General features: G+C 39.1%; 1 protein-coding gene across 1 annotated transcript; it reads right to left on the bottom strand.

Annotated features, from left to right (window-relative positions):
* Nucleotides 1-2,006: 2,006 nt before the first annotated feature.
* LOC139370162 (sialoadhesin-like) lies at nucleotides 2,007-13,803 on the bottom strand. The gene is made up of 16 exons (XM_071109485.1): nucleotides 13,757-13,803; nucleotides 11,792-11,869; nucleotides 11,165-11,509; nucleotides 10,757-10,981; nucleotides 10,247-10,567; nucleotides 7,051-7,281; nucleotides 6,609-6,833; nucleotides 6,137-6,481; nucleotides 5,813-6,025; nucleotides 5,393-5,662; nucleotides 4,888-5,151; nucleotides 4,516-4,779; nucleotides 4,259-4,349; nucleotides 4,095-4,149; nucleotides 3,774-4,009; nucleotides 2,007-2,324 (listed from the first exon to the last, which is right to left on the bottom strand). The coding sequence occupies exons 2-16, from the start codon at nucleotides 11,844-11,846 to the stop codon at nucleotides 2,213-2,215; spliced, it is 3,252 nt and encodes a 1,083-aa protein (XP_070965586.1). The 5' UTR covers nucleotides 11,847-11,869; nucleotides 13,757-13,803; the 3' UTR covers nucleotides 2,007-2,212.
* Between the last annotated feature and the right edge of the window lie 10,269 nt (nucleotides 13,804-24,072).

The raw sequence follows: 24,072 nt of genomic DNA, 5'->3' as shown, positions 1-24,072 counted from the left end.
AGAATAGTACAGGACTGTATACTGTAATAGAATAGTACAGGACTGTATACTGTAATAGAATAGTACAGTACTGTATACTGTAATAGAATAGTACAATACTGTAATAGAATAGTACAGTACTATATAATGTAATAGAATAGTACAATACTGTAATAGAATAGTACTACTGTATAATGTAATAGAATAGTACAATACTGTAATAGAATAGTACAGTACTATATAATGTAATAGAATAGTATAATACTGTAATAGAATAGTACAGTACTGTATAATGTAATAGAATAGTACAGTACTGTATAATGTAACAGAATAGTACAGTACTGTATAATGTAACAGAATAGTACAGTACTGTATAATGTAAGAGAATAGTTCAATACTGTAATAGAATAGTACTGTATACTGTAATAAAATAGTACTGTATACTGTAATAGAATAGTACAATACTGTATAATGTAATAGAATAGTACAGTACTGTATAATAGAATAGAATAGTACAGTACTGTATAATGTAATAGAATAGTACAGTACTGTATAATGTAATAGAATAGTACAGTACTATATAATGTAATAGAATAGTACAGTACTGTATACTGTAATAGAATAGTACAGGACTGTATAATGTAATAGAATAGTACAGTACTGTATAATGTAACAGAACAGCACAGTACTGTATAATATAATGGAATAGAAACAAATTAGAAAAAAAATATTGAATGTTCATATATAATCTCATAAATTTGATTATAAGTGTATATATTTTTTTATGAAAAATGTAAATAAGAAAAATTTATATATATACACACACACACTACTGGTCAAAAGTTTGGGGTCACTTAGAAATGTCTTTGTTTTTTAAAGAAAAACACATTTTTTGTCCATTAAAATAACATCAAATTGATCAGAAATACAGTGTAGACATTGTTAATGTTGTAAATGACTTTTGTAGCTGGAAACGGCAGATTTTTTATGGAATATCTACATAGGCGTGCAAAGGCCCATTATCAGCAACCATCACTCCTGTGTTCCAATGGCACATTGTGTTAGCTAATCCAAGTTTATCATTTTAAAAGGCTAATTGAGCATTAGAAAACCCTTTTGCAATTATATTAGCACAGCTGAAAACTGATTAAAGAAGCAATAAAACTGGCCTTAGACTCGTTGAGTATCTGGAGTATCAACATTTGTGGGTTCGATTACAGGCTCAAAATGGCAAGAAACAAATAACTTTCTTCTGAAACTCATCATTCTATTCTTGTTCTGAGAAATTAAGGCTATTCCATGCGAGAAATTGCCAAGAAACTGAAGATCTCGTACAACGTACTACTCCCTTCACAGAACAGCGCAAACTGGCTCTAACCAGAATAGAAAGAGGAGTGGGAGGCCCCGGTGCACAACTGAGCAAGAGGACAAGTACAGCATTGTTTATAAGACAAAACTGACCATAGATCAGCACTCCAACTAAGTGTGAATACAGTAGTCCTGTGTCTCAGGTGGTAGAGCATGGTGCATGGTTTCCATTCCCAATGGGGCCACCGGCATGTAAAATGTAATCACACATAAGTCGCTTTGGATAAAAGCATTTTCTAAATGGCAAATCTTATGATACATTATTATAACACTTAGTTGGACTATACAGGTCCAGCTATACAGGGTTTCTGTCAAACTTGTGTTCAGGTTTTCTTGGTTCTGGGTTTGTTGTGTTCAGGTCCTCTTGGTTCTGGGTTTGTTGTGTTCAGGTCTTCTTGGTTCTGGGTATGTTGTGTTCAGGTCTTGGTTCTGGGTTTGTCGTGTTCAGGTCTTGGTTCTGGGTATGTTGTGTTCTGGTCTTCTTGGTTCTGGGTTTGTTGTGTTCAGGTCTAGGTTCTGGGTATGTTGTGTTCAGGTCTTCTTGGTTCTGGGTTTGTTGTGTTCAGGTCTTCTTGGTTCTGGGTATGTTGTGTTCAGGTCTTGGTTCTGGGTTTGTCGTGTTCAGGTCTTGGTTCTGGGTATGTTGTGTTCAGGTCTTCTTGGTTCTGGGTTTGTTGTGTTCAGGTCTTCTTGGTTCTGGGTTTGTTGTGTTCGGGTCTTCTTGGTTCTGGGTTTGTTGTGTTCAGGTCTTCTTGGTTCTGGGTTTGTTGTGTTCAGTTCTTCTTGGTTCTGGGTTTGTTGTGTTCAGGTCTTCTTGGTTCAGGTTTGTTGTGTTCAGGTCTTCTTGGTTCTAGGTTTGTTGTGTTCAGGTCTTCTCGGTTCTGGGTTTGTAATGTTCAGGTCTTCTTGGTTCAGGTTTGTTGACTGTACTGTAGAGAACAGATGAGTCCTCCTCAGCTGCTTGTGCTGCTGTGGGTCTGAGGAGAGAGAAACAGAAATGAAACAGAATCTGCATCCCCCCAAAAACCTTCATATACTCTTTATAGTGCATTACTTTGAGCAAGGCCTCTAAGGTTCTGGTGAAATGTAGTGCACTAAATAAGGAATAGGGTTCCATTTGGAACACAGAATAGTTCCTCAAAACCACCACTCTCATTATAGACATGGGAATTGTTTTGAGATTTCCATTGTTAGGTTTGTAGTTTAATGAAATGACATCACTAGTGGCCACTGAGGGTCAACTCTTTTGCTTATTGATGACATCATGGTCTTCTCGTTCCAATAAGTAGCAGCATATGAATGAGCTGTAATCAAGAATATAGCTTGTTTACAACCAAATCTAAAAAAATTATATGTAAATAGTATGTTATAGAAGGGGCAGATTCTTTTTGCGATTTCACTCGTTTTTGAGAAACTATCCCCAACCATCTATTCACATCCTCATCCTCGTTGTTCAGTCAGTGGGCTCCAAAAACACCCCAAAACATCCTTTTAGAGACTAAGAAACTCTAAGTAGTCTGTAGTGATGCAGGTCTTTAGATGTTGTACACATGAAATGGTGTCATTCTGAACTCCGTAACGTCATGTTCCATGTTGTTGAGACTTGAACGATGCTTCTCGTCCATTCTAGCAGCCTGATACACGGAGAATAGAACAGTTGGACGGAGAAACAGCAGGAGTCACACAAAACGGAATATAACGTTGTGGATGAAGTTCAGAATGACACAATGTCATGTGTACAACTGTTACGTCTAAAGACCTGCATCACTACACTGAGATATTTCTGTTTCTAAAAGGATAAAGTTCAGAATGACACAATGTCATGTGTACAACTGTTACGTCTAAAGACCTGCATCACTATACTGAGATATTTCTGTTTCTAAAAGGATAAAGTTCAGAATGACACAATGTCATGTGTACAACTGTTACGTCTAAAGACCTGCATCACTATACTGAGATATTTCTGTTTCTAAAAGGATAAAGTTCAGAATGACACAATGTCATGTGTACAACTGTTACGTCTAAAGACCTGCATCACTACACTGAGATATTTCTGTTTCTAAAAGGATAAAGTTCAGAATGACACAATGTCATGTGTACAACTGTTACGTCTAAAGACCTGCATCACTATACTGAGATATTTCTGTTTCTAAAAGGACGTCTTAGGGGGTTTTTGGAGCATTTGTTCATGTTTTTTCAGAGCCTCTGTACTGCACAACGAGGATGAGGAAGTGAATTTCTGGTTGGGGAAAGTTTCTCTAAATCAAGGGAAATTTCAAAAAAAGGTGTCTGGACTATTCTATAACAGGGCATTTACACAACAAAATGAAATGTTGTTGTAAAAAAGCCAACTTCTGCTTTAATTTGGTGTATTCACAATGCTCTATAATTGGCTCTATGTTGTTGTAATGGCAGAATATTCTCACCGGGTGGCAGCACTGGGGAGGTTGAATTTCACAGCATCGTACTGGACATCCTCTTCCTGTTTCTGGGGTTGAGGCAGCTGGACGGTGGAGTACAGAGGCACTTCCTGGTTTTTGGAGCGAGAGAAGTGGACGCTGGCATAGTGGACATCGTCCTGGTCGACTGTGGCTGCTGTCTGTGCTGCAGTAGGGGTCACGGCCATGTTTGAGACGTTTTCATACACTGGACTAGAGTCTCCCTGATGGAGAGAGAGAGGACAGACAACATGATGAGTAGAGATGCTGCACCAAGTAATACACATAATCTGATTGTAACAGACTCACCTGTACATTCTCTGATGTGTCTCTTGTGTCAGAGGTGGATTTGGAGGCCTTCTTCCTGGTTTACACATTAATTCATGTATTTATGTATTATTGAATGAATCAATGAACAAAGTAAGTTAATAAAAAAGAGTTTGAGTGAAATAATCTTTAAAATAATCTCTCACCTGAACCACATGAGTCCAGAGAGACAGAGGATGAGAACCAGAACCACCACTATGATTCCTACAGCTGCAGTCTGAACTGAGGTTTGTTTCCCTATAATATAATATGGATGATATGGGAACAACAGTACAATATTTGTTAACTGATCTAATCTCAAAGTATATATAATTATTAAACAAAGTATGATAAGATAAAGTATAATTATTAATATTAGTTTGAAACATAATTTTGTGTTGAAATATATAAGATGAAACTTCACCTGGTAAAATGATCATCAGAGCTGTAGAATTCCTAGATCCTCTTCTATTCCAGGCCTCACAGTGGTAATGTCCACTGTCCTTAGACTTGAAGTTACTGATGTTGTACATCTGTCCACATCCATTTAGAAAAGTGTTATTTTGAAAGTACCAGGTGTATTTGTCCACAGGTGGGTTGGCATCACTGCTGCAGGTCAGAGTCACTGAACTGCCCTCCACTATTTCACCAGAGGGACTGACTGACACTGAGGTGTTCTTTGGGCCGTCTGGTGGACAATATGTAACAACAGTGTATTAAATAGTGTTTTTCTTGTTATTGAAATATGAATTTAAATGTGATCCTCTGATTAAAAGATGAGGTTAGATGAACTTACACTGAACGTCCACAGACACAGAAGAAGAGTTGAGACGTCCATATTTATTCTCAGTCTCACAGTAATATTCTCCACTGTCCTCAGAGATGATGTTAGTGATGCTGTAACTCTGTCCTGATGCTTTTGGTGAGGTTACGTTCTTCTTGTACCAGGTGTATTTGTCCACAGGTGGGTTGGCATCACTGCTGCAGGTCAGAGTCACTGAACTGCCCTCCACTATTTCACCAGAGGGACTGACTGACACTGAGGTGCTCTTTGGTTTATCTGATGTAAAGGAGAATTTGTCAGAGGGATATGACTAGTATATTTACCACAGTAGTATATTTACAAATTAAATGTCATGTCAAAATAAATTATCTGTTTAGTTAGAGAACTATCTAAAACTCTAACTTACACAAAACTTTAACAAATACACATTTTGAGATGTTATGCTTCAGGACTATTTCATTTAGTTATAATTGTTTTGCTACCTTCTCATTCAAACACTGATCTGTACTTTACTCACACTTCACATCCATGTTGATGGTCCTAGACCTGTCTGTCCCCATCTCATTCTGGGACTCACAGTAGTACTCTTCAGTGTCAGATGACTGGATTTGGTTGAAGACAAGCTGTGGTCCTGTCATACTCTGATAGTCACCTCCATTCTTCTTGTACCACCAGGTGTAACTCTGTACAGGTGGGTTGGCATCACTGCTGCAGGTCAGAGTCACTGAACTGCCCTCCACTATTTCACCAGAGGGACTGACTGACACTGAGGTGTTCTTTGGTTTATCTGATGTAAAAGACCAAACATTTTATCAAAGCAATATTAGCAATTAGTAAATTGTTTTATTTTTGTTATAAAATTATTGATAAAGTCTTGTTTACCTGAATTTACATGATACTTGCTAAGTAGAATACTGTACTATTGTACTGTACTCACACACTGCAGGAGAGCTGAGATCACTGTCTTTTACAGTACAGGAGTAGCTGTCTGCATCCTCACTGCTGATGGAGTACATGGGGGAGGAGTCCTCTTTTATAGGTTGTCTGTTCCTGTACCAGATGTAGGTGGGGTTGTCAGTCAGAGTACAGGTGGTGATACAGGTCAATGTCTTCTGTCCCTCTGCAGCAGGAGTCACCTTCACCTGCAGACCTGAAACAATATGTATAAAACCACATACACCTCTGTGTTAACAGGATGGTTAATATATTTTCTCCTGTAATTCATTACGATTTACAGTTGTATCATACAGGGTAGTATTACCTGTGACAGACAGAGTTGTTCCTGGGAAACTATGACCCCAATCAATGTAGTATGTTTTAAAAGTGAAGCGATACTCAGCTGAGTCCTCCTCTCTCAGATCTGTGATTCTCAGGATGGAGGGACCTTCATTTCTCCATGTCTCTTTGTCAGTGTACTTCACACGACCTGCATACCCTGGGTCTGTGGTTAGGTCTTCAGGGGTCAACGTATCACTTCTAAACCAGAATGATGATGTGGTGGAATAATAACCAACACAAGTACAGGATATGTCCACTGTTGACCCCTTCAAGACACAGATTCTCCTCTTGGTGTAAGTCACTCTGTTGCATCTCTGACCCTGAACACCTGAAACACAGTGACATAACAAGAGGACAACTGGATTCTATTCTCAGTTCTTTCTAGAAATTCTAGAAGTTCTCAAGATCTCATAGTGAAACCAACACACAGTATAATGTATTAAATTCACACTCACACACTGCAGGAGAGAGGAGATCCTCATGACCTTTTACAGCACAGGAGTAACTGTCTACATAGTTACTGGAGACTGGGTCTTTGTACTGGGGGGAGGTGCTCTCATCTAGATGTTGTCCGTTCTTGTACCAGGTGTATGTGGGGTTACCAGTCAGAATACAGGTGGTGCTACAGGTCAGTGTCTTATACATTGCATACTGTTTAGGAGTCACCTTCACCTGAAAACCTAAATGAAAGGGGAGTAAAAACAGATTACATCATTTAGAATTAATGATTCATTTCCTGACTCTTCAAAACTGTATAATGTGCTATGCAGTGTTACCTGTAACAGTCTGAGTACAGAGTATGTAATGATGAATATCATTTGGTAAAGTATTACCCTTCTCATTGACCTTAAATGATTGATACTTCCTAAGTAGAATCCTAGTTTCATTCAGACTCACAAACTACAGGAGAGTGGAGCGCCTCGTGACCTTCAACAGCACAGGAGTAAATGTCCACAGTAGAATCCCAGACCACCAGCATATTACTGGAGTGTTGTTGGGAAGTGGGCTCATCTAGACGTTGTCCGTTCTTGTACCAGATGTAGGTGGGGTTGTCAGTCAGAGTACAGGTGGTGATACAGGTCAGTGTCTTCTGTCCCTCTGCAGCAGGAGTCACCTTCACCTGCAGGTCTGAATGAAGAGAGAATAAAACATAAAAGAACAAGCCTCATCATTTCCACCTACTACTACTAGAGATAAAGTAGTTGCAGTATATCATAATGTTCTGTAAGTGTAGTATTACCAGTATATCATAATGTTCTGTAAGTGTAGTATTACCAGTATATCATAATGTTCTGTAAGTGTAGTATAACCAGTATATCATAATGTTCTGTAAGTGTAGTATTACCAGTATATTATAATGTTCTGTAAGTGTAGTATTACCAGTATATCATCATGTTCTGTAAGTGTAGTATTACCAGGATATCATAATGTTCTGTAAGTGTAGTATTACCAGGATATCATAATGTTCTGTAAGTGTAGTATTACCAGTATATCATAATGTTCTGTAAGTGTAGTATTACCAGTATATCATCATGTTCTGTAAGTGTAGTATTACCAGGATATCATAATGTTCTGTAAGTGTAGTATTACCAGTATATCATAATGTTCTGTAAGTGTAGTATAACCAGTATATCATAATGTTCTGTAAGTGTAGTATAACCAGTATTTCATAATGTTCTGTAAGTGTAGTATTACCAGTATATCACAATGTTCTGTAAGTGTAGTATTACTGGTATATCATCATGTTCTGTAAGTGTAGTATTACCAGGATATCATAATGTTCTGTAAGTGTAGTATTACCAGTATATCATAATGTTCTGTAAGTGTAGTATAACCAGTATATCATAATGTTCTGTAAGTGTAGTATTACCAGTATATCATAATGTTCTGTAAGTGTAGTATTACCAGTATATCATAATGTTCTGTAAGTGTAGTATTACCAGTATATCATAATGTAAGTGTAGTATTACCAGTATATCATAATGTTCTGTAAGTGTAGTATTACCAGTATATCATAATGTTCTGTAAGTGTAGTATTACCAGTATACCATCATGTTCTGTAAGTGTAGTATTACCAGTATATCATAATGTTCTGTAAGTGTAGTATAACCAGTATATCATAATGTAAGTGTAGTATTACCAGTATATCATCATGTTCTGTAAGTGTAGTATTACCAGGATATCATAATGTTCTGTAAGTGTAGTATTACCAGTATATCATAATGTTCTGTAAGTGTAGTATAACCAGTATATCATAATGTTCTGTAAGTGTAGTATAACCAGTATTTCATAATGTTCTGTAAGTGTAGTATTACCAGTATATCACAATGTTCTGTAAGTGTAGTATTACTGGTATATCATCATGTTCTGTAAGTGTAGTATTACCAGGATATCATAATGTTCTGTAAGTGTAGTATTACCAGTATATCATAATGTTCTGTAAGTGTAGTATAACCAGTATATCATAATGTTCTGTAAGTGTAGTATTACCAGTATATCATAATGTTCTGTAAGTGTAGTATATCATAATGTAAGTGTAGTATTACCAGTATATCATAATGTTCTGTAAGTGTAGTATTACCAGTATATCATAATGTTCTGTAAGTGTAGTATTACCAGTATACCATCATGTTCTGTAAGTGTAGTATTACCAGTATATCATAATGTTCTGTAAGTGTAGTATAACCAGTATATCCATAATGTTCTGTAAGTGTAGTATTACCAGTATATCATAATGTTCTGTAAGTGTAGTATAACCAGTATATCATAATGTAAGTGTAGTATTACCAGTATATCATAATGATCTGTAAGTGTAGTATTACCAGAATATCATAATGTAAGTGTAGTATTACCAGTATATCACAATGTTCTGTAAGTGTAGTATTACCAGAATATCATAATGTTCTGTAAGTGTAGTATTACCAGTATATCATCATGTTCTGTAAGTGTAGTATTACCAGAATATCATAATGTTATGTACGTGTAGTATTACCAGTACATCATAATGTTCTGTAAGTGTAGTATTACCAGTATATCATAATGTAAGTGTAGTATTACCAGTATATCATAATGTTCTGTAAGTGTAGTATTACCAGTATATCATAATGTTCTGTAAGTGTAGTATTACCAGTATACCATCATGTTCTGTAAGTGTAGTATTACCAGTATATCATAATGTTCTGTAAGTGTAGTATAACCAGTATATCATAATGTAAGTGTAGTATTACCAGTATATCATAATGATCTGTAAGTGTAGTATTACCAGAATATCATAATGTAAGTGTAGTATTACCAGTATATCACAATGTTCTGTAAGTGTAGTATTACCAGAATATCATAATGTTCTGTAAGTGTAGTATTACCAGTATATCATCATGTTCTGTAAGTGTAGTATTACCAGAATATCATAATGTTATGTACGTGTAGTATTACCAGTACATCATAATGTTCTGTAAGTGTAGTATTACCAGTATATTATAATGTTCTGTAAGTGTAGTATTACCAGTATATCATCATGTTCTGTACATGTAAGTGTAGTATTACCAGTATATCATAATGTTATGTAAGTGTAGTATTTCCAGTATATCATAATGTTCTGTAAGTGTAGTATTACCAGTATATCATAATGTTCTGTAAGTGTAGTGTTACCAGCATATCATCATGTTCTGTAAGTGTAGTATTACCAGTATATCATAATGTTCTGCACGTGTAGTATTACCAGTATATCACAATGATCTGTAAGTGTAGTATTACCAGAATATCATAATGTAAGTGTAGTATTACCAGTATATCATCATGTTCTGTAAGTGTAGTATTACCAGTATGTCATCATGTTCTGTAAGTGTAGTATTACCAGTATATCACAATGATCTGTAAGTGTAGTATTACCAGAATATCATAATGTAAGTGTAGTATTACCAGTATATCATCATGTTCTGTAAGTGTAGTATTACCAGTATGTCATCATGTTCTGTAAGTGTAGTATAACCAGTATATCATCATGTTCTGTAAGTGTAGTATTACCAGTATATCATAATGTTCTGTAAGTGTAGTATTACCAGTATATCATAACGTTCTGTAAGTGCAGTATTACCTGTCACAGTCAGACTGGTTCCAGGGAAACTATGACCCCATTCAAAGTTCATTTGTTTATAAGTGAAGTGATACTCAGCTGAGTCCTCCTCTCTCAGATCTGAGATTCTCAGGGTGATGGGACCTCTCTCCATGGCTCGTCCTAAATACTCGGGGTCTCTGGTTATGTCCTTATGGATCAACCTATCACTTCTAAACCAGAATGATGATGTGGTGGAAGAATAACTAACATAAGTACAGGATATGTCCACTGTTGACCCCTTCAAGACACAGATTCTCCTCTTGGTGTAAGTCACTCTGTTGCAGCTCTGACCCTGAACACCTGAAACATAATGACAAGAGGGCATTACTTATACATTTACACAGTAGAATCATGAACTGCAGTAATCCAGAATAGTTATGCCATCTGGTATTGTGTTGCAGTTTGGTTAGATAACTGTGAGGACTGTTTAGCAGACAGAAAGTTCTACTTGAAAAGTTATACTAAAAACTGAGTTAAATCCATACTCACACACTGCAGGAGAGTGGAGATCCTCGTGGCCTTTTACAGCACATGAGTAACTGTCTGCATCACTAATGTAGTCTGAGTACAGGCTGGAGGTGTCCTCCTTTACTTTGTGTCCGTTCTTGTACCAGATGTAGGTGGGGTTGTCAGTCAGAGTACAGGTGGTGCTACAGGTCAGTGTCACCCAATTTGGCCAAGTTTTAGAAGTTACCTTCACCTTCACCTGCAGAGCTGGAATAGATCACAGCATTAAACCCTGAATCACTTATTGTCTTGTTTAATCACATGATGCAAGACATTCTCAAACTCATTTAATTCTCAAATCTGTTTCATATATACAAATCCAATTTCTAGACCTAAATGGACAGTAGATATGAATTCAACAGACTAGCAGTATAAAGCATGTTACTGTACCTGTTACAGACAGAGTGACTCCAGGATCTCCATAATATTTCCCTCTGGTCTGATCTGTTATGAATCTGAACTTGTACGTAGCTGAGTCTCTCTCTCTCAGGTCTGTGATTGTCAGGGTACAGTCTTTCTTCTTATCTCCATGATACTCCAGACGACCTGCATACTCTGGGTCCTGACCTAGATCTTCAGGTTCTATACCAGCCTCCATTTTAGTGAACCAGAAGGTTGTTGTGACTTTACCTCTGGGATATGTGTAAGAGCAGAACAGATCCACTGATGACCCCTTCAAGGTACAGATACTCTGAGTGGTGTAAGTCACACTCCAGCCATCCTGACCCAGTACCACTGAAACACAGTCCCACAACACAATGGTATCAGAATGAGAACGAGGTCTATTGGCTCACACTGACAGTAGGGTTTGTTCACATTTTGTTGCCGTAGTTCCTGAGTTGAGTGTGAATGGAAACCACAGATAAGCATCACTCAGTGAGGTGTGAAAGATAACTATTTAAAGTGAAGTGGAGACTCCTAACAGAACACACCAGAATAACATTATGATTCTTATCCTTTTATAAATGTATGTAGATTGATAAACAGAGCAACTAAAAGATAAGAATGAGACCATACCTGCTACAGACCAGAGAAAGACCACCAACACACTTCCTGCTGTTCTCAAGGCCATTGTTGCATCTCCCACCCTGCAGTCTTAGAAACATAAACAACAACTCACTCTATAGCTGGTGAATAACTACATACAAACCATCAGGGGGGCAGCCGGTAGGGCTCTAGTCAAAAGTAGTGCACTCTATAGCTGGTGAATAACTACACACATACCCTCAGGGGGGCAGCCGGTAGGGCTCTAGTCAAAAGTAGTGCACTCTATAGCTGGTGACTAACTACACACATACCCTCAGGGGGGCAGCCGGTAGGGCTCTAGTCAAAAGTAGTGCACTCTATAGCTGGTGAATAACTACATACATACCATCAGGGGCAGGAGGTAGGGCTCTAGTCAAAAGTAGTGCACTCTATAGCTGGTGAATAACTACATACATACCCTCAGGGGGGCAGCAGGTAGGACTCTAGTCAAAAGTAGTGCACTCTATAGCTGGTGACTAACTACATACATACCATCAGGGAGGCAGCAGGTAGGACTCTAGTCAAAAGTAGTGCACTCTATAGCTGGTGACTAACTACACACATACCATCAGGGAGGCAGCCGGTAGGGCTCTAGTCAAAAGTAGTGCACTCTATAGCTGGTGACTAACTACATACATACCCTCAGGGGGGCAGCAGGTAGGGCTCTAGTCAAAAGTAGTGCACTCTATAGCTGGTGAATAACTACACACATACCCTCAGGGGGGCAGCCGGTAGGGCTCTAGTCAAAAGTAGTGCACTCTATAGCTGGTGACTAACTACACACATACCCTCAGGGGGGCAGCCGGTAGGGCTCTAGTCAAAAGTAGTGCACTCTATAGCTGGTGAATAACTACACACATACCCTCAGGGGGGCAGCCGGTAGGGCTCTAGTCAAAAGTAGTGCACTCTATAGCTGGTGACTAACTACACACATACCCTCAGGGGGGCAGCCGGTAGGGCTCTAGTCAAAAGTAGTGCACTCTATAGCTGGTGAATAACTACACACATACCCTCAGGGGGGCAGCCGGTAGGGCTCTAGTCAAAAGTAGTGCACTCTATAGCTGGTGACTAACTACACACATACCCTCAGGGGGGCAGCCGGTAGGGCTCTAGTCAAAAGTAGTGCACTCTATAGCTGGTGAATAACTACATACATACCATCAGGGGCAGCAGGTAGGGCTCTAGTCAAAAGTAGTGCACTCTATAGCTGGTGAATAACTACATACAAACCATCAGGGGCAGCAGGTAGGACTCTAGTCAAAAGTAGTGCACTCTATAGCTGGTGAATAACTACATACATACCCTCAGGGGGGCAGCCGGTAGGGCTCTAGTCAAAAGTAGTGCACTCTATAGGGAATATGGTGTCATTTGGGATGCAGAATAACAACACATCATCATCACAGCCTTGAGAGGATGGTGTGTAAATCACATTCATCATAATAGTTTGGTAATATGGTGTGTCAGCGGTATCGGCAGGTAGCATAGCGGTTATGAACGTTGGGCCAGTAACTGAAAAATTACTGGTTCAAATCCCAGACCTGACAAGGTGGAAAAATCTGCCATTTTGAGCAAATCAAATCAAATCAAATTTATTTACATAGCCCTTCGTACATCAGCTGATATCTCAAAGTGCTGTACAGAAACCCAGCCTAAAACCCCAAACAGCAAGCAATGCAGGTGTAGAAGCACGGCAATTACCACCAGCTTGAATGATAACTCCTATCCCCAAACTGTGAGGATAAACAACATGTCACACATACCTTTTATATCATCCTTATATGATAGTGTTCGTATTCACCAAGTGTCCCAGAGTAGGATCTAGTTTTCCATTTAGATCATAATTATATGGACCAGGAGGACCTGATCCTAGATCAGCACTCCATGTCTGAGACCCTTGAGTACATGACTTACGGCTAAAAACAAAAAACTATTTTTCAAGATCTCAAGAGTACTTACAGACTGAAGGGGAGAGGTCTTGTACAGTGTGTCAACTGACTGGTAGTGAGTGTCAGTTCTGTGGATGATACATAGTTAAAGTAGTCAGAACACAAGTAGCTGATGCAGAACAGTCCTTTCCTTCCTCTTTTAAGACATTAACATGCATGATAATCAGAACAGCATGTCAGAGAAGGGAGGTTACTGTATTAGAGAGGGTCCTACATTTCTATAATAGACAAAATGTCCCCCATTTCCACTTTTATTTAAATACAGAACCATGTTAACAATATGTTGACTATTCTTTATGGAATGTTTATAATATCTTAGAATGTGTTGTCTTGTCCCTCTGAGTTCTACATGGAACAGGTCAAAGTTCCATTCACATTTGGTCAGTTCCATGATGTCATTCATTCTATTCTACAAACACATTCAATTTACTCTCCTCATCAGCTGCATCAAAGTGGTACTGAAGGTTCCAGTGTTCTAGACTAGAGCTCCTCCTACTGGCATCTCAACATTACTGCACCATCCTAATAATAATGTCCTCAATGTTGGACTAATAACAACATAACAAACTGACAATACATCAGATAGAATGGTGAAACACAACACTGGCTACTTGACAAAGTCACATTTCATCACACAAACACTGTATGACAACATACCACAATCATATTATTATATATTGTTGACATCATAGTCTGCTGTATTGACTGCTTCTGTCTATATACTGTATAGTATAATGTAGCATGTTATCATATATAGTCTAATGTAGCCTGTTATCATATATAGTCTAATGTAGAATGTTATCCATACATAGTCTAATGTAGCCTGTTATCATATATAGTCTAATGTAGCATGTTATCCATATATAGTCTAATGTAGCCTGATATCCATATATAGTCTAATGTAGCATGTTATCCATATATAGTCTAATGCAGCATGTTATCCATATATAGTCTAATGTAGTCTGTTATCCATATATAGTCTAATGTAGCCTGTTATCCATATATAGTCTAATGTAGCTTGTTATCCATATATAGTCTAATGTAGCCTGTTATCCATAAAAAGTCTAATGTAGCTTGTTATCCATATATAGTCTAATGTAGCCTGTTATCCATATATAGTCCAATGTAGCCTGTTATCCATATATAGTCTAATGTAGCCTGTTATCCATATATAGTCTAATGTAGCATGTTATCCATATATAGTCTAATGTAGCCTGTTATCCATATATAGTCTAATGTAGCCTGTTATCCATATATAGTCTAATGTAGCCTGTTATCCATATATAGTCTAATGTAGCCTGTTATCCATATATAGTCTAATGTAGCCTGTTATCCATATATAGTCTAATGTAGCCTGTTATCCATATATAGTCTAATGTAGCCTGTTATCCATATATAGTCTAATGTAGCATGTTATCCATATATAGTCTATTGTAGCCTGTTGTCAAAATGTAGTCTAATGTAGCCTGTTATCCATATATAGTCTAATGTAGCCTGTTATCCATATATAGTCTAATGTAGCCTGTTATCCATATATAGTCTAATGTAGCCTGTTATCCATATATAGTCTAATGTAGCCTGTTATCCATATATAGTCTAATGTAGCCTGTTATCCATATATAGTCTAATGTAGCAGGTTATCCATATATAGTCTAATGTAGCCTTTTAGCCATATATAGTCTAATGTAGCCTGATATCCATACATAGTCTAATGTAGCCTGTTATCCATATATAGTTTAATGTAGCCTGTTGTCAAAATATAGTCTAATGTAGCCTGTTATCCATATATAGTCTAATGTAGCCTGTTATCCATATATAGTCTAATGTAGCTTGTTATCCATATATAGTCTAATGTAGCTTGTTATCCATATATAGTCTAATGTAGCCTGTTATCCATATATAGTCTAATGTAGCCTGTTATCCATATAAAGTCTAATGTAGCCTGTTATCCATATATAGTCTAATGTAGCCTGTTATCCATATATAGTCTAATGTAGCCTGTTATCATATATAGTCTAATGTAGCCTGTTATCATATAAAGACTATTGTAGCCTGTTATCCATATATAGTCTAATGTAGCATGTTATCCATATAAAGTCTAATGTAGCTTGTTATCCATATATAGTCTAATGTAGCCTGTTATCCATAAAAAAGTCTAATGTAGCTTGTTTTCCATATATAGTCTAATGTAGCCTGTTATCCATATATAGTCCAATGTAGCCTGTTATCCATATATAGTCTAATGTAGCCTGTTATCCATATATATAGTCTAATATAGCCTGTTATCCATATAAAGTCTAATGTAGCCTGTTATCCATACATAGTCTAATGTAGCAGGTTATTCATATATAGTCTAATGTAGCCTGTTAGCCATATATAGTCTAATGTAGCCTGATATCCATACATAGTCTAATGTAGTCTGTTATCCATATATAGTTTAATGTAGCCTGTTGTCCATATATAGTCTAATGTAGCCTGTTATCCATATATAGTCTAATGTAGCAGGTTATCCATATATAGTCTAATGTAGCTTGTTATCCATATATAGTCTAATGTAGCCTGTTATCCATATATAGTCTAATGTAGCTTGTTATCCATATATAGTCTAATGTAGCCTGTTATCCATATATAGTCTAATGTAGCCTGTTATCCATATAAAGTCTAATGTAGCCTGTTATCCATGTATAGTCTAATGTAGCCTGTTATCCATATATAGTCTAATGTAGCATGTTACCCATATATAGTCTAATGTAGCATGTTATCCATGTATAGTCTAATGTAGCCTGTTATCCATATATAGTCTAATGTAGCCTGTTATCCATATATAGTCTAATGTAGCATGTTACCCATATATAGTCTAATGTAGCCTGTTATCCATATATAGTATAATGTAGCTTGTTATCCAAATATAGTCTAATGTAGCCTGTTATCCATATATAGTCTAATGTAGCCTGTTATACATATATTGTCTAATGTTGCCTGTTATCCATATATAGTCTAATGTAGCCTGTTATGCATATATAGTCTAATCTAGCTTGTTATCCATATATAGTCTAATGTAGCCTGTTATACATATATTGTCTAATGTAGCCTGTTATCCATATATAGTCTAATGTAGCCTGTTATCCATATATAGTCTAATGCAGCCTGTTATCCATATATAGTCTAATGGAGCCTGTTATCCATATATAGTCTAATACAGCCTCTTATCCATATATAGTCTAATGTAGCCTGTTACCCATACATAGTCTAATGTAGCCTGTTATACATATATAGTCTAATGTAGCCTGTTATCCATATATAGTCTAATGGAGCCTGTTATCCATATATAGTCTAATGTAGCATGTTATCCATATATAGTCTAATGTAGCCTGTTATCCATATATAGTCTAATGTAGCCTGTTATACATATATTGTCTAATGTAGCCTGTTATCCATATATAGTCTAATATAGCCTGTTATACATATGTTGTCTAATCTAGCCTGTTATACATATATAGTATAATGTAGCCTGTTATCCATATATAGTCTAATGTAGCCTGTTATCCATATATAGTCTAATGTAGCCTGTTATCCATATATAGTCTAATGTGGCCTGTTATTCATATATTGTCTAATGTAGCCTGTTATCCATATTTTGTCTAATGTAGCTTGTTATCCATATATAGTCTAATGTAGCCTGTTATCCATAAAAAGTCTAATGTAGCTTGTTATCCATATATAGTCTAATGTAGCCTGTTATCCATATATAGTCCAATGTAGCCTGTTATCCATATATAGTCTAATGTAGCCTGTTATCCATATATAGTCTAATGTAGCCTGTTATCCATATATAGTCTAATGTAGCATGTTATCCATATATAGTCTAATGTAGCCTGTTATCCATATATAGTCTAATGTAGCCTGTTATCTATATATAGTTTATTGTAGCCTGTTGTCAAAATATAGTCTAATGTAGCCTGTTATCCATATATAGTCTAATGTAGCCTGTTATCCATATATAGTCTAATGTAGCTTGTTATCCATATATAGTCTAATGTAGCCTGTTATCCATATATAGTCTAATGTTGCTTGTTATCCATATATAGTCTAATGTAGCCTGTTATCCATATATAGTCTAATGTAGCCTGTTATCCATATAAAGTCTAATGTAGCCTGTTATCCATATATAGTCTAATGTAGCCTGTTATCCATATACAGTCTAATGTAGCCTGTTATCCATATATAGTCTAATGTAGCCTGTTATCCATATATAGTCTAATGTAGCATGTTACCCATATATAGTCTAAGGTAGCATGTTATCCATATATAGTCTAATGTAGCCTGTTATCCATATATATTCTGATCTACCAAAACTACTCCACAAACACTACTACTATACTTCTCCTAAACACAACCCACCATCACTGTGTCTCATGTGATTACTACTCCTAAACACAACCCACCATCACTGTGTCTCATGCTAATACTACTCCTCAGCACAACCCACCATCACTGTGTCTCATGTTAATACTACTCCTAAACACAACCCACCATCATTGTGTCTCATGTTAATACTACTCCTAAACACAACCCACCATCACTGTGTCTCATGTTTATACGACTCCTAAACACAACCCACCATCACAGTGTCTCATGTTAATACTACTCCTAAACACAACCCACCATCACTGTGTCTCATGTTAATACTACTCCTAAACACAACCCACCATCACTGTGTCTCATGTTTATACTACTCCTAAACACAAAAGCTTCGACTCAATCACTCTTACTCTTACTTTAGGCCATTTTCAAAATGTCTCCACAACAATCTGTTGCTCTCAGAGGTCTTAAAATTGAATACACAAGTCTTTATGTGAAACCACATGTACAACGCCCATCTTTTGTAGCAGACAATAAAACACACACACACACACACACACACACACACACACACACACACACACACACACACACACACACACACACACACACACACACACACACACACACACACACACACACACACACGCATGCACGCACACACTCACACACACGCACACACACACTCACACACGTACACACACGTACACACACACACACACGTACAAAAATACATTTACACACACACACACAGTTATCATTGACCCTGTTATACTATGACAGTGAACATGACCCTATTGACTGGAGATCTGGGTGTTACTGGTAAACTCTACTGATCATGTTTTAAACATGCAACTGAATAAACTGAACTAAACTAAACACATGAAAACACAGTCCAGGGTCAGTATTCACAAAGTGTATCAGAGTAGGAGAGCTGATCTGGGATCAGTTTAGCCTTTTAGATCATAATTATATGGACCATCTGAGACACTTTATGAATACAGGCCCTGATGTAACAACCAAAACACAGTTCAATATAAACCAACAAGTACAAAGATACAGGAAGTCATGTGATGTTTGGCTAAAAACATCAAAACTAAAACTATATTTCAAGATATTGTCAAGTGTACTTACAGAGTGAAGTGAAGAGGAGAGGTCTTGTACTGTCAGTCAACTTATTGTCACTGCGTGGGAACAAGAAGTAGTCTACTGTAAGTGTTAGTAGAAGCAGACGAAGCCTAAGTGTGAGTTCTGTGGTTGACACATTTTAAAGTAGCCTAGTCAGGTCATTAACATGCAGGAACAACATGTCACATAAGGGATGTTACTGTATCTAAATAGAAAATGGTCTAAAGTCAGAATACTGTAGTTACATTTCTTTATTTGAGGAGTGGGCCTACATGTTTTACAAGAGACAAAATGTGACCCATTCCCATCACTCCTCATCAGCTGGTACTGAAGGTTCCAGAACAGAACAGATGAATTACATCAAGACCCCATACTTAGCTTGTGAGCTAGTTAGTTAGCTAAGATTTAGCTATCAACATTAGCTAGCTAGAAACAACAGACAACAGTGAGCTGTCATTATGCCAAGGCCAAGGCAAGCTGCTCTGTATTTCCACTGTGTTCTTGTGTGAAAGAGATGTGTTCAGCTCACTGATCTTCAGAACAACGGACTCAAAGTGAACCCTGACATCCATATAACTAAGTCTGTGTGTCCTACTGTATTTGTGTCTGAGTGATGAGTGTTTTTTTAAATGACAATGAATAATCTTTCATGTAATTGTTTATTGCTGCTTCATTATTGTTATTTTATTGTGTGATCTTTTTTTGTAGCATTTTTATAATATATATTTTTATTATTTTCTGACATATATATATATATATATATACACAAAAAATCTGACATAAAAACAACTGCATTGTTAGTTAAGGGCTTGTCAGTTACCATTTTACAGTAGATCTACTACACCTGTTGTATTCGGCGCATGTGACTAATACAATTTCATTTGATTTGTGTGTCTAGGTGCTGGACATTGCTCCCTCTGACACAGGGTTTCTGAACCTCTAAAAGTCTAAGCCGTTTGAGGGGGGTACTGTCACGTTCTGACCTTTATTTCCTTTGTTTTGTATTTATTTAGTATGGTCAGGGCGTGAGTTGGGGTGGGCAGTCTATGTTTGTTTTTCTGTGATTTGGGGATTTGTATGTTTGGTTCTCTAGTATGGTTCTCAATCAGAGGCAGGTGTCATTAGTTGTCTCTGATTGAGAATCATACTTAGGTAGCCTGGGTTGCACTGTTTGTTTGTGGGCGATTGTCTATGTTAGTTGCTTGTGTCAGCACAGGTCTCATTTATAGCGTCACGGTCGTTATTTGTTTATTGTTTTTGTATCGTTTGTATTCAGTGTTCAGTGCTTTCTTTTATTAAATACTCATCATGAACCCATACCACGCCGCATTTTGGTCCTCCGATCCTTCTCGCCTCTCCTCTTCAGATGAAGAGGAGGACGACGTGACAGAATCACCCACCGACCAAGGACCAAGCAGCGTGGTAAAAGACAGCGACGAAAGCAGTAGCAACAACAGCGGCCAGCATCACAGGACTCCTGGACATGGGAGGAGATACTGAACGGAGAGGGACCCTAGGCACAGGCTGGGGAATATCGCCGCCCCAAAGCAGAGCTGGAGGCAGCGAAAGCTGAGCGCCAGCGATATGAGGAGGCAGCGAAAGCTGAGCGGCAGCGATATGAGGAGGCAGCACGGCAGCGCGACAGGTACGAGAGGCTGAGGGGGGGGACACACGAGGTGTGGGGCTAAGCCAGGTAGCAGACCTGAGCTCACTCCTCTAGTCAGGCACCGTGTTATACGGTTAAGCGCACGGTGTCGCCAGTACGTGCCCATAGCCCGGTGCGCTATAGGGCAGCCCCCCGAGAGTGTCATGCGAGTGTGGGCATCGAGCCAGGGCGTATGGTGCCTGCTCAGCATGTCTGGTCGCCAGTACGCAGTTTTGGTCCAGGGTATCCTGCGCCGGCTCTGCATACTGTGTCTCCGGGGCGCTGGGAGGGTGCAGTGAGTCCTATGCCTGCGCTCCGCTCATGCCGGGCAAATGTGGGAGTGGAGCCTAAGGAAGAGGTGCGCGTAGTAGGCACTAGATCTCCCGTGCTTACCCACAGACCCGTTCAACCTGTGCCTGCACTCTGGAGGGTCCGGGCTAGAGTAGTGATCCAGCCTGGGGGAGTGGTGCCAAGGCTGCGCACCAGAGCTCCAGTACTCCCCCGCAGCCTGGTCCTTCCGGTGCCTCCTCCTAACACCAAGCCTCCTGGAGGTCTCCCCAGCCTGGTGGGTCCTGTGGCAGCCCCACGCACCAGGCTGTCTCTCTGTCTCCTCCCTACAGGTGTTCCTGTCTGTCCGGCGCTGCTGCCGGAGCCTCCCGCCTGTCCGGCGCTGCTGCCGGAGCCTCCCGCCTGTCCGGCGCTGCTGCCGGAGCCTCCCGCCTGTCCGGCGCTGCTGCCGGAGCCTCCCGCCTGTCTGGCGCTGCTGCCGGAGCCTCCCGCCTGTCCGGCGCTGCTGCCGGAGCCTCCCGCCTGTCCGGCGCTGCTGCCGGAGCCTCCTGCCTGTCCGGCGCTGTCGGAGTGTCCAGCGCTGCCGGAGCCGCCCCTCAGCCCAGCGCTGCCGGAGCCGCCCCTCAGCCCAGCGCTGCCGGAGCCGCCCCTCAGCCCAGCGCTGCCCGAGCCGCCCCTCAGCCCAGAGGCGCTGATTTTTTGATTTTGAATTATAGTACCCCTTTAGGTTAAAAAAAATACAATTCTTAAAAATGATTTGATAAAATATTGAATTAGTCCTTTACTGTTATATCCCATATAAACACATTGAGTAACACTACCATAAATGGCAAAGACAGTGATGAAATGTCTAATAAGAACTAAGGTTTTGTAGTGACTGTCCTCTATCTAGGAGATGTAACAACGCTCAGGATACTATATATTCAAAAGTATGTGAACACCACTTCAAATTAGTGGATTAGGCCATAACAGACCCGTTGCTGACAGATGTATAAAATCGAGCAATCTCCATAAACAAACAGGCAGTAGAATGGTCTTACTGAGGAGCTCAGTGACTTTCAACGTGGCACCTTCATAGGATGCCATCTTTCAATTTGTCACATTTCTGCCATGTTAGGGCTGCCCTGGTCAACTGTAGGTGCTGTTATTATAAAGTGGTAATGTCTAGGAGCTGTCTAACGGCTCAGCTGCAAAGTGGTAGGCCACACCAGCTCACAAGACGGGACAGCCGAGTGCTGAAGTGCCTAGCTTGTAAAAACAATTGTGTCCTCGGCTGCAACACTCACTACTGACTTTTGAACTGATGCTGGAAGCAACATCAGCACAATAACTGTTTGTTGGGAGCTTCATGAAATGTGATTCCATTGCCAAGCAGACGCACACAAGCATCAGATCACCATGTGCAATGCCAAGCATCCATCTGGCAGTCAGATGGATGAATCTGGGTTTTGCGGGGCTCTTTGTCATGGTTTGGGCTAGATCCCTTAGTTCCAGTGAAGAGAGATCTTAATGCTGCAACATACAATGACTTTCTATACGATTCTGTGCTTCCAACTTTGTGGCAACAGTTTGGGGAAGACACTTTCCTGTTTCAAAATGACAACTCCCCGATGTACAAAGCAAGGTCCATACAGAAATGTTTTGTCGAGATCGGTGTGGAAGATCTTGAATGGCCTGCACAGAGCCCTGACCTCAACCCCATCAAAAACCTTTGGGATGAATTGGAACGCCGATTGCAAGCCAGGCCTAATCACCCAACATCAGTGCCAACCTCACTAATGCTCTTGTGGCTGAATGTAAACAAGTCCCCACAGAAATGTTCCAACATCTAGTGGAAAGCCTTCCCAGAAGAGTGGAGGTTGTTATAGTAGCAATGTACAACGCATCAGCTCTATGTGACCAGGCGAAAAAACCTTTCCAAGCCAAACCCCTACACACACTCTATATCGTTGCCACCATATTAGCTAAAGTGATGTCATAGTCAACATAGCTAATGGAACTAAAGTGTTAGTAAACCAGCTAAAATCATGCAGTAACGTTACTGTGAACAGTCAGTAAGCAGTTTAGCACTTACACAGGCGAGCCCCGGTGGCAATAAATTAGTAAAGCCAAAAGCTTCCCTTGACTTGGAAGAGTTCCAGTGTTGTGTTGGATCATCATAGCCAGCTAGCTAATATAGCATCCCTCTGTTTGAGCAGGGTGTTTCAGTAGGCTAAACTAGATAGCTGCATTTGATAGCTAAGTACTGTGTTTGGAAGTACTGTGTTTGGAAGTACTGTGTTTGGAAGTACTGTGTTTGGAAGTACTGTGTTTGGAAGTACTGTGTTTGGAAGTACTGTGTTTGTTCAAAACTGTTCAACTATTGTCTTTCTCTCTTTCTGAGTCAACTACTCACCACAATGTTATCCACTGCAGTGTTAGCTAGCTGTAGCTTATGCTTTCAGTACTAGATTAATTATCTGATCCTTTGATTGGGTGGACAACATGTCACTTCATGCAGCAAGATCTCTGATAGGTTGGACGATATCGTTCAGAAGTTGTCATAATTACTGTGTAAGTCTATGGAAGAGGTTGAGAACCATGAGCCTCCTAGGTTTCGTATTGAAATCAATGTACTCAGAGGAGGACGGAATCTAACTGTTCTCCAGCTACACCATGGTGCTAACCTACAGAATGCTGTCCACTGTAGAATGTGGACCCGGTAGAACTTCATTGCGAAATAGTATGTTTTAATCATTTATTTGATGACATAATTTTATCTTAAAAGGATTACTTTTTTAAATGTTAAAACATTTAATTTTTATGAAATTCACTAAGGAGTATGGTTCTCCCCTTCCTCCTCTGAGGAGCCTCCACTGTGTTACATGGCCCCGTCTGCCTCAACATAAAGCTGGAGAGAAAAG

The sequence above is a fragment of the Oncorhynchus clarkii genome, chromosome 17 (assembly GCF_045791955.1).
Source record: "Oncorhynchus clarkii lewisi isolate Uvic-CL-2024 chromosome 17, UVic_Ocla_1.0, whole genome shotgun sequence".
NCBI lineage: Eukaryota > Metazoa > Chordata > Actinopteri > Salmoniformes > Salmonidae > Oncorhynchus > Oncorhynchus clarkii.
The sequence above is the reverse complement of the archived record's forward strand: the minus strand, read 5'-3'. Positions and strand labels throughout refer to the sequence as shown.